The sequence below is a fragment of the Nerophis ophidion genome, unplaced genomic scaffold (genome assembly GCF_033978795.1).
Source record: "Nerophis ophidion isolate RoL-2023_Sa unplaced genomic scaffold, RoL_Noph_v1.0 HiC_scaffold_93, whole genome shotgun sequence".
Taxonomy (NCBI): domain Eukaryota; kingdom Metazoa; phylum Chordata; class Actinopteri; order Syngnathiformes; family Syngnathidae; genus Nerophis; species Nerophis ophidion.
In genome coordinates, this window is record NW_026907015.1 from 161,848 (window position 1) to 173,702 (window position 11,855).

Sequence of the window (11,855 nt, forward strand, 5' to 3'; positions counted from 1 at the left end):
ATCGGTCTCAGCGAAACCTGGCTTAAACCAAATGCCTTTTTTGCGCTAAACGAGGCATGTCCTCCTAACTTTACACATGCGCATATTGTGGGGGGGGGGTCGCACTAATATACAACGAAAACTTTAACCTTAGTCCTAACATAAATAATAAATATAAATCGTTTGAGGTGCTTACTATGAGGTCTGTCACACCGCTGCCTCTACACCTGGCTGTTATCTACCGCCCCCCAGGGCCCTATTCGGACTTTATCAATGAATTCTCAGAGTTCGCTGCTGATCTAGTGACATACGCCGATAATATAATCATAATGGGGGACTTTAATATCCATATGAATACCCCATCGGACCCACCGTGCGTAGCGCTCCAGACTATAATTGATAGCTGTGGTCTCACACAAATAATAATTGAACCCACGCATCGCAACGGTAATACGATAGACCTAGTGCTTGTCAGGGGTATCACCGTTTCCAAAGTTACGATACTCCCGTATACTAAAGTATTGTCCGATCATAACCTTATTAAATTTGAGGTTCAGACGCATGTTCGTCAAACTAATAATAATAATAACTGCTATAGCAGCCGCAACATTAATACGGCCACAACGACAACTCTTGCTGACCTACTGCCCTCGGTAATGGCACCATTCCCAAAGTATGTGGGCTCTATTGATAACCTCACTAACAACTTTAACGACGCCCTGCGCAAAACCGTTGATATCATAGCACCACTAAAGTTAAAAAAGGCTCCAAAAAAGCCTACCCCGTGGTTTACAAAAGAAACTAAAGCTCAGAAATTATTATGTAGAAAGCTGGAACGCAAATGGCGCACGACTAAATTTGAGGTGCACCATCAAGCATGGAGTGATAGTTTAATAACTTATAAACGCATGCTTACCTTAGCTAAAGCTAAATATTACTCGAATCTCATACACCTTAATGAAAACAATCCTCAATTTTTGTTTAGTACAGTAATAATAGTGAGACGCGACGGGCTGGGGCGGCAATTCTGGTTGCCCCCCGGCTTAAAGCCTGCACGTTGGAGTTTAACCCAGTGGACGAAAGGGTAGCCTCCCTCCGCCTTCGGGTGGGGGGACGGGTCCTGACTGTTGTTTGTGCTTACGCACCAAACAGCAGTTCAGAGTACCCACCCTTTTTGGGTACACTCAAGGGAATACTGGAACTACCTTGCGGCCATAGTAGTTGTCCTACTGGGGGACTTCAACGCTCATGTTGGCAACGACAGTGAAACCTGGAGAGGCGTGACTGGGAAGAATGGCCGCCCGGATCTGAACCCGAGTGGTGTTTTGTTATTGGACTTTTGTGCTCGTCACAGTTTGTCCGTTAAAAACACCATGTTCAAACATAAGGGTGTCCATATGTGCACTTGGCACCAGGACACCCTAGGCCGCAGTTCCATGATCGACTTTGTAGTTGTGTCATCGGATTTGCGGCCTTATGTTTTGGACACTTGGGTGAAGAGAGAGGCGGAGCTTTCTACCGATCATCACCTGGTGGTGAGTTGGCTGCGATGGTGGGGGAGGATGCCGGCCAGACCTGGCAGGCCCAAACGTATTGTGAGGGTCTGCTGGGAACGTCTGTCAGAGTCTCCTGTCAGAGAAAGTTTCAATTCCCACCTCCGGAAGAACTTCGAACATGTCACGAGGGAGGTGCTGGACATTGAGTCCGAGTGGAGCATGTTCCGCACCTCTATTGTCGAGGCGGCTGATCGGAGCTGTGGCCGCAAGGTAGTTGGTGCCTGTCGAGGCGGAAATCCTAAAACTCCTTGGTGGACACCAGCGGTGAGGGATGCCGTCAAGCTGAAGAAGGAGTCCTATCGGGTCCTTTTGGCTCATAGGACGCCGGAGGCAGTGGACAGGTACCGACAGGCCAAGCGGTGTGCGGCTTCAGCGGTCGCTGAGGCAAAAACTCGGACATGGGAGGAGTTCGGGGAAGCCATGGAAAACGACTTCCGGACGGCTTCGAAGCGATCCTGGACCACCGTCCGCCGCCTCAGGAAGGGGAAGCAGTGCACTATCAACACCGTGCATGGTGCGGATGGTGTTCTGCTGACCTCAACTGCGGATGTTGTGGATAGGTGGAAGGAATACTTCGAAGACCTCCTCAATCCCACCAACACGTCTTCCTATGAGGAAGCAGTGGTGGATTCTCCTATTTCTGGGGATGAGGTCGCTGAGGTAGTTAAAAAGCTCCTCGGTGGCAGGGCCCCGGGGGTGGACGAGACCCGCCCGGAGTTCCTTAAGGCTCTGGATGCTGTGGGGCTGTCTTGGTTGACAAGACTCTGCAGCATCGCGTGGACATCGGGGGCGGTACCTCTGGATTGGCAGACCGGGGTGGTGGTTCTTCTCTTTAAGAAGGGGGACCGGAGGGTGTGTTCCAACTATCGTGGGATCAAACTCCTCAGCCTTCCCGGTAAGGTTTATTCAGGTGTACTGGAGAGGAGGCTACGCCGGATAGTTGAACCTCGGATTCAGGAGGAACAGTGTGGTTTTCGTCCTGGTCGTGGAACTGTGGACCAGCTCTATACTCTGGGCAGGGTTCTTGAGGGTGCATGGGAGTTTGCCCAATCAGTCTACATGTGCTTTGTGGACTTGGAGAAGGCATTCGACCATGTCACTCGGGAAGTCCTGTGGGGAGTGCTCAGAGAGTATGGGGTATCGGACTGTCTTATTGTGGCGGTCCGCTCCCTGTACGATCAGTCCCAGAGCTTGGTCCGCACACATTTCGAACACATTTCCAGTGAGAGTTGGACTCCGCCAAGGCTGTCCTTTGTCACCGATTCTGTTCATAACTTTTATGGACAGAATTTCAAGGCGCAGTCAAGGCGTTGAGGGGTTCCGGTTTGGTGACCGCAGGATTAGGTCTCTGCTTTTTGCAGATGATATGGTCCTGATGGCTTCATCTGACCGGGATCTTCAGCTCTTACTGGATCGGTTTGCAGCCGAGTGTGAAGCGACCGGAATGAGAATCAGCACCTCCAAGTCTGAGTCCATGGTTCTCGCCCGGAAAAGGGTGGAATGCCATCTACGGGTTGGGGAGGAGACACTGCCCCAAGTGGAGGAGTTCAACTACCTAGTAGTCTTGTTCACGAGTGAGGGAAGAGTGGATCGTGAGATCGACAGGCGGATCGGTGCGGCGTCTTCAGTAATGCGGACGTTGTACCGATCCGTTGTGGTGAAGAAGGAGCTGAGCCGGAAGGCAAAGCTCTCAATTTACCGGCCGATATACGTTCCCATCCTCACCTATGGTCATGAGCTTTGGGTCATGACCCAAAGGATAAGATCACGGGTACAAGCGGCCGAAATGAGTTTTGTCCGCCGTGTGGCGGGTCTCTCCCTTAGAGATAGGGTGAGAAGCTCTGCCATCCGGCAGGAACTCAAAGTAAAGCCGCTGCTCCTTCACATCGAGAGGAGCCAGATGAGGTGGTTCGGGCATCTGGTCAGGATGCCCCCCGAACGCCTCCCTAGGGAGGTGTTTAGGGCACGTCCAACCAGTAGGAGGCCACGGGGAAGACCCAGGACACGTTGGGAAGACTATGTCTCCCGGCTGGCATGGGAACGCCTCGGGATCCCCTGGGAAGAGCTAGACGAAGTGGCTGGGGAAAGGGAAGTCTGGGTTTCCCTGCTTGGGTTGTTGCCCCGCGACCCGACCTCGGATAAGCGGAAGAAGATGGATGGATGGATGTTTACTTGACTCACTTCCTGGGATACTTATCAAGGAGCTCTTTGTATTATTAGGTCCATCAGTGCTAAATATTATAAACTTATCACTTTCCTCGGGCACTGTTCCCCTAGCATTCAAAAAAGCGGTTATTCATCTCCTCCTTAAAAGACCTAACCACGAACCTGACCTCACGGTAAACGACTGACTGGTGTCTCACCTTCCCTTTATTTCAAAAATCCTCGAAAAAATTGTTGCAGAGCAGCTAAATGAAAACTTAGCGTCTAAAAACCTGTGTGAAATCTTTCAATCCGGTTTCAGGGCAAATCACTCTACTGAGACAGCCCTCGTAAAAATTACTAATGATCTATTGCTAACGATGGATTCTGATGCGTCATCTATGTTGCTGCTCCTCGATCTTAGCGCTGCTTTCCATACCGTCGATCATAATATTTTATCAGAACGTATCAAAACACGAATTGGTATGTCAGACTTAGCCCTGTCTTGGTTTAACTCTTATCTTACTGATAGGATGCAGTGCGTCTCCCATAACAATATGACCTCGGACTACGTTAAGGTAACGTGTGGAGTTCCCCAGGGTTCGGTCCTTGGCCCTGCACTCTTCAGCATCTACATGCTGCCGCTAGGTGACATCATACGCAAATACGGTGTTAGCTTTCACTGTTATGCTGATGACACCCAACTCTACATGCCCCTAAAGCTGACCAACACGCCGGATTGTAGTCAGTTGGAGGCGTGTCTTAATGAAATTAAACAATGGATGTCCGCTAACTTTTTGCAACTTAACGCCAAAAAAACGGAAATGCTGATTATCGGTCCTGCTAGACACTGACCTTTATTTAATAATACAACTTTAACATTTGACAACCAAACAATTAAACAAGGCGACTCGGTAAAGAATCTGGGTATTATCTTCGACCCAACTCTCTCCTTTGAGTCACACATTAAAAGCGTTACTAAAACGGCCTTCTTTCATCTCCGTAATATCGCTAAAATTCGCTCCATTCTGTCCACTAAAGACGCTGAGATCATTATCCATGCGTTTGTTACGTCTCGCCTCGATTACTGCAACGTATTATTTTCGGGTCTCCCCATGTCTAGCATTAAAAGATTACAGTTGGTACAAAATGTGGCTGTTAGACTTTTGACAAGAACCAGAACGTTTGATTATATTGCGACTATACTGTATATACCTTTTATATAGATAGATATATATATATATATATATATATATCTATCTATATATATATGTTTATACTGGCTCACCTGCACTGGCTTCCTGTGCACTTAAGATGTGACTTTAAGGTTTTACTACTTACGTATAAAATACTACACGGTCTAGCTCCATCCTATCTTGCCGATTGTATTGTACCATATGTCCCGGCAAGAAATCTGCGTTCAAAGGACTCCGGCTTATTAGTGATTCCCAAAACCTCAAAAAAGTCTGCGGGCTATAGAGCATTTTCAATTCGGGCTCCAGTACTCTGGAATGCCCTCCCGGTAACAGTTCGAGATGCCACCTCAGTAAAAGCATTTAAGTCTCACCTTAAAACTCATTTGTATACTTTAGCCTTTAAATAGACTCCCTTTTTAGACCAGTTGATCTGCTGTTTCTTTTCTTTTTCTCCTCTGTCCCACTCTCCCGTGTGGAAGGGGTCTGGTCCAATGGCCATGGATGACGTACTGGCTGTCCAGAGTCGGGACCCAGGATGGACCGCTTGCCTGTGTATCGGCTTGGGACATCTCTGCGCTGCTAATCCGCCTCCGCTTGGGATGGTTTCCTGCTGGCTCCGCTGTGGACGGGACTCTCGCTGCTGTGTTGGATCCGCTTTGGACTGGACTCTCGCGACTGTGTTGGATCCATTGTGGATTGAACTTTCAGAGTATCATGTTAGACCCGCTCGACATCCATTGCTTTCCTCCTCTCCAAGGTTCTCATAGTCATTATTGTCACCGACGTCCCACTGGGTGTGAGTTTTCCTTGCCCTTATGTGGGCCTACCGAGGATGTCGTAGTAGTTTGTGCAGCCCTTTGAGACACTAGTGATTTATGGCTATATAAGTAAACATTGATTGATTGATTGATAATTATGAGGGAAAAATTGATGTTCAATTCTGAGTGTAAACATAACTTGGTTCAAGGGAAGTTAAACAATAACTGAAAATCGCAAGAAGAAGTTATTAGGGATACGAAGATTATGGGGAATTTATTTGATAAACAGGGGGGAATGTCAGAAAAATTCTGTGTAAATTATCAAATAAAACCTTGTATTACATTGTGTTCCTGACGAGAAGAAAAAAGGCTGGAGCTTTCCAAGAAGAATGCTGGACTTCCAGGCGGACAGATGGCAGAATCTGCCCAACTTCCAGAGAAACTCTTTTAAGTATTTTTACGAACCCTCTTTGATCTATTTTATGGGACTCTCTGTGATCTATTTTATGGGATTTTCTTTGATCTGTTCGGGAACCGAAGGCAATGCTGGTCATGACCCACTTCCATGAGGAAGCAGCTGTGGGAAGGAGGGGGGTGGAAATCAAATAAAGAACCACGAGAACGATCTTGGGGCAGAGCATGGTGCAGGATTTGTACAGGCAGTACAATGGCCATGCCTCTCCTCGGATCCGAGTATAAATTGAATTCTGTCTCTGTTTGATTCTTTGCCTTTTTGTCCTGTTTAATAGATGTCATCAATGTTTGAACCTGACAGATGGAGGTCTCGCAACTACGGTAAGCAGCTGCCAACTTCATTTTCCCCCGTAGAAGAAGAAGTACGTTTGACACCCCTGATGTAAAGGATGCATAACGTGACCCCAGCTTCTACTCAGTGGCCTAGTGGTTAGAGTGTCCGCCCTGGGATCGATAGGTTGTGAGTTCAAACCCCGGCTGACTCATACTAAAGAATATAAAAATGGGACTCATTACCTCCCTGCTTGGCACTCAGCATCAAGGGTTGGAATTGGGGGTTAAATCACCAAAAATTATTTCCGGGCGCGGCACCACTGCTGCCCACTGCTCCCCTCACCTCCCAGGGCGTGATCAAGGGTGATGAGTCAAATGCAGAGAATAATTTCGCCACACCAAGAGTGTGTGTGACAATCATTGGTACTTTAACTTTAACTTTACTGTTCCATCTATTCTATGCACCTTATAATGCGGTGTGCTTTATATATGAACAAAGTTTTAAAATAGGCCAATCATTGAAGGTGCACCTTATAATCCGGTGCGCCTTATAGTGCGGAAAATACGGTATATCTCCATCTTTAGTGATAAATGTGTCCCCCGGATGAACATGTGTCACAAACATTGTATTAGATGATATGTGGATGTTGTGCTTACTTGGACTGTGATGAAGCTGTGAGGACTCAGGTGGTTTGTCTTCATGCTCTTCAGTCTTCACAGAGACAACAGTCAGTGGAAACTTGCTGACATCAGCCTCCTCCTGCCCTACAGGACACTCTCCCTCCTGACTCATCCACACTTCCTCCTCTTCCTCTTTCATGTGGGGGGGCTGTGGATCCTCCTGCTGCTGAAGGGGACGTTCTTCTTGACGAGCGTTCATCTGTTGGACGTCCGCAAGACAACACAAACAAACTTCAGCTCAGATGTGTCAAATGTTTTTTAGTCTATCAAATATAATATTTTCCAAGTGGACTGACACCACTTTGTGGTGATGTTCTTCTACACATGGAATAATCATCAGTTATTGATTATTATGAATTGTGTTATTGATCCTGTTTTCTGCATTTACATTAATTACTGATTAAAAAGTAACAACTTATAGAAAACTTCCTGCTGGGATTGTAGTTCCGTCATGACTGCATGAAGTCAGTCTGCACGTATAAAAGTTTCATTGTGCTGCAGCATCAAGTGACGCCAACTGGCTCCTCCCACTACCAACCTACCAGCCAACCTTGACGTGCACCTCCAAAATAGTCCCACCTCACGTCAACGGTGACCAGGACTACAGAGCTGTGGTCGGTTGGCTTTACTTTTACGCACAATATCCTCTCCTTGTTCTCCATTACCTACCTGCTTGGCACTCAGCATCAAGGGTTGTGATTGGGGGTTAAATCACCATAAATGATTCCCGGGCGCAGCACCGCTGCTGCCCACTGCTCCCCTCACCTCCCAGGGTGTGATCAAGGGGATGGGTCAAATGCAGAGGACACATTTCACCACACCTAGTGTGTGTGTGACAATCATTGCTACTTTAACTTTTTTCTGCGAAAGCAACATTTTTAACCCAACAGAAAACAAACAGAAGTGCAGCGAAGCACGTGGAACAAGTGCCAGTGAGTATGTATATATAAATATATACATATACACATACATATATATATATATATATATATATATATATATATAAATGTATAAATATAAACAAATATTTAGAATATTTGGGTACCTCATGTTTCGACTACAAACAAAATATTGATGCAAATTCATTTTGTCTGCAGTATATTAAAGCTATTTTTTAATATTTAACATTTATTTAATTAAATATTTTAGTCTGACTGAATAAGCATTAATCGCTTACAATTGTGCAAATAGTGTATTCATAATAACAAACATCAGTTGATTTAATTTCCATGATATGTCCACCCAATGCAGCTGAGATAGGCTCCAACACCCCCCACCCCCCCTCGCAACCTCAAATAGGGACAAGCGGTAGAACAATGGATGGATGGATGTTATCAAGGTAATAGAAGTGCGTGCAAACATCATTTGTATTTATTGCTAATAAAGTTGACAGCAACATAAAGCAGACCACTGCAATAATACATTATATTACACTGTCATTACAATAACAATAATATTTTTTTTCATCCTGTAAAGCATCTTTGAGTACACTGAAAAGTGCTATACCAAATAAAATGTATTATTATTATTATTATACCATGTGACTTATTCCAGACTCAAATTACGAGACGTTCGTTTCTTTCTAGTAACAAATATTTAATGATGTTAAGCGTGACTGTAATATACAACAGAAACAGTTAAAGTATTAAATAAGTCAATATAATTCTCATAGAGAACATATAAAATACACTCCTCAAAAAAAAACAACAGTTAAAGTATTAAATAAGTCAATATAATTCTCATAGAGAACATATAAAATACACTCCTCAAAAAAAAAACGCTCGCATTTGCTACAAAGGCCTGCTAGCGGGCTAAAGCTAGCACGTTAGCTTCGAACAACATGTTAGGTAAATAAGATAAATAATATGAAAATATATCATGTATATTACCTCATAAGCCGCGTGTACAAGAGAGGAGTGGAATATATTCTTCCTATTGTTACACCAGCAACTCTTTTTTGTCTTCTGTGGCCGGGCGAAGGAAGTGTGCACCACTCACTAGTGTCCCAGTGAAACACGTGTTTGAAGGAAGTGTGCACCACTCACTATTGTCCCAGTGAAACACGTGTTTGAAGGAAGTGTGCACCACTCACTATTGTCCCAGTGAAACACGTGTTTGAAGGAAGTGTGCACCACTCACTATTGTCCCAGTGAAACACGCGTTTGAAGGAAGTGTGCACCACTCGCTATTGTCCCAATGAAACACGTGGTTGGCCAACATTTATTCCGGGGTTGAGAACACTTCGATGACGTCACACAGGAGGAAGCACAAAACAAGATGGCGTCTGGCGGAGATTACGTTGGTTTCTAGGTCTTAATTACAACGTACATGTGCACATGTGTGTCGTTTAACAGAGTAAACGTCGTTATTAATTGTTTGTATGCGGATACATTAGTCTGAGTGCACTTTGACGTGCTAGCCTAGCCTGCTGGTTAGCTTAGCTTGTTAGCTGCTAACAAAGAGAGGCGGAAGTGATCGACACATCAAAGCAGAGATCCAATGTAAGTGTAAAGTGTTTTTATTGTGTGAACATGTCTACATTACAAATGATGTGAGTGTTGCTGAATCAGCAACTAACTGCTGCCGTTGAAGAAATATTTGTGATGTTAGAGAAAAAAAAACTACAGCAGAGTACAAGGAGGAACTTTGTCCAACAAAAGAGGAGAAGGAGCAACAACATCAACTACTGGACGCTGTTTTCAAGGAACATCAAGTTGTGTTACACATCCATTCTTCTATCCATCTTCTTCTGCTTATCTGAGGTCGGGTCGCGGGGGCAGCAGCCTAAGCAGGGAAGCCCAGACTTTCCTCTCCCCATTCGCTTCATCCAGCTCTTCCCGTGGATCCCAAGGCGTTTCCAGGCCAGCCGGGAGACATGGTCTTCCCAACGTGTCCTGGGTCTTCCCCGGGGCATACTACCGGTTGGACGTGCCCTAAACACATCCCTGGGGAGGCGTTCGGGTGGCATCCTGACCAGATGCCTGATCCCCCTTATCTGGCTCTTCTCGATGTGGAGGAGCAGCGGCTTTACCTTGAGCTCCCCCCGGATGACAGAGCTTCTCAGCCTATCTCTAAGGGAGAGACCCGCCACCCGACGGAGGAAACTCATTTAGAATAAAATACAATAGACTTAATTGTCATTATATTTGCATATAACAATATTAAAGACTCCAGTTTAAGGTGCGGTAGTGGGAACAAATATGGGGTCAAATAAATAACACAAGAGCTAATAAGGGAAAACTAACACTTGAAATAAACAGACCGCTTCGGCCACTTGTACCCGTGATCTTATCCTTTCGGTCATGACCCAAAGCTCATGACCATAGGTGAGGATGGGAACGTAGATCGACCGGTAAACTGAGAGCTTTGCCTTCCGGCTCAGCTCCTTCTTCACCACAACGGATCGATTCAGCGTCCACATTACTTCAGACGCCGCACCGATCCGCCTGTCGATCTCACGATCCACTCTTCCCTCATTCGTGAACAAGACTCTGAGGTACTTGAACTCCTCCACTCGGGGCAGGGTCTCCTCCCCAACCCGGAGATGACACCCCACCCTTTTCTGTACGAGAACCTTGGACCCGGACTTGGAGGTGCTGATTTTCATCCCAGTCGCTTCACACTCGGCTGCAAACCGATCCAGTTAGTGCTAAAGTTCCTGGCCAGATGAAGAGACCTAATCGTGCAGCCACCAAACCGGATCCCCTCAACGCCTTGACTGCGCCTACAAATTCTGTCCATAAAAGTTTAGAACAGAATCGGCGCTTTGGCGGAGTCCAACCCTCACTGGAAAAGTGTCCGACTTACTGCCGGCAATGCGGACCAAGTTCTGACACTGATCATACAGGGAGTGGACCGCCACAATAAGACAGTCCGATACCCCATACTCTCTGAGCACTCCCCACAGGACTTCCCGAGGGACACGGTTGAATGCCTTCTCCAAGTCCACAAAACACATGTAGACTGGTTGGGCAAACTCCCATGCACCCTCAAGAACCCTGCCCAGAGTATAGACCTGGTCCACAGTTCCACGACCAGGATGAAAACCACACTGTTCCTCCTAAATCTGAGGTTCGACTATGCGGCATAAACTCCACTCCAGTACTTCTGAATGGACCTTCCCGGGAAGGCTGAGGATGCTTCTACATATTGACACAAATATAAAAAAAAACACTAATCTTATGACGGATGTTTTTGCAATTGTTTTATTTGATCTTTCACAACACCTGGTGGCCACAATAATTCATGAAGTCAAGCTCATGGCGCAGAATGTTGGCTAATGCGGACATGTTTGTTACTGTGTACGTATTAAGCAACTATAATTATTTGATATGCTTAAAAGTGCTGTTTTAGCTTAGCTGTTGTGTAGCTGCTAACTCCTGGCGTGTCCAAAGTGCAGCCCATAGCTATGTTTTTTACCGACAACGGGGAGTGTTGAAAATGTGGTATTTGCGTGTCGGTCCAATCAGCGGCAGCTACGCCCTGTTTCACTGGCACACCATTTTAAAGAGGAAGCGGTGGATTCACTGAGCCTTCACATTAAGGAGGAAGAGGAGGACCCACTGACCCCTCACATTAAAGAGGAAGAGGAGGAACACAGCATCAGTCAGCAGAGAGAGCATCTAGAAGGACTGGAGGAGGTTGATGTCACCAAGCTGCCAGTGACTGGTGTCCCTGTGAAGAGTGAAGATGATGAGGTGAAAGGTGAAAGGGAGGAGAGGGGAGGGGAGGAGCCTCCAAGCAGCAGCTCAACACAACACATGACAACAGAAGCTGATGGAGACCACTGTGGAGGA

General features: G+C 46.1%; 1 protein-coding gene across 1 annotated transcript in view; it reads right to left on the reverse strand.

Annotated features, from left to right (window-relative positions):
* LOC133547385 (zinc finger protein 568-like) overlaps positions 1-9,081 on the reverse strand; it is a 30,401-nt gene extending 21,320 nt beyond the window's left edge. Inside the window, exons 1-2 of the mRNA XM_061893062.1 lie at positions 8,949-9,081; positions 7,036-7,258 (exon numbers count right to left, since the gene is read on the reverse strand). Of these exons, the coding sequence (XP_061749046.1) occupies positions 7,036-7,258 (223 nt within the window). The 5' untranslated portion in view covers positions 8,949-9,081. The remainder of the gene's footprint in view (positions 1-7,035; positions 7,259-8,948) is intronic.
* Between the last annotated feature and the right edge of the window lie 2,774 nt (positions 9,082-11,855).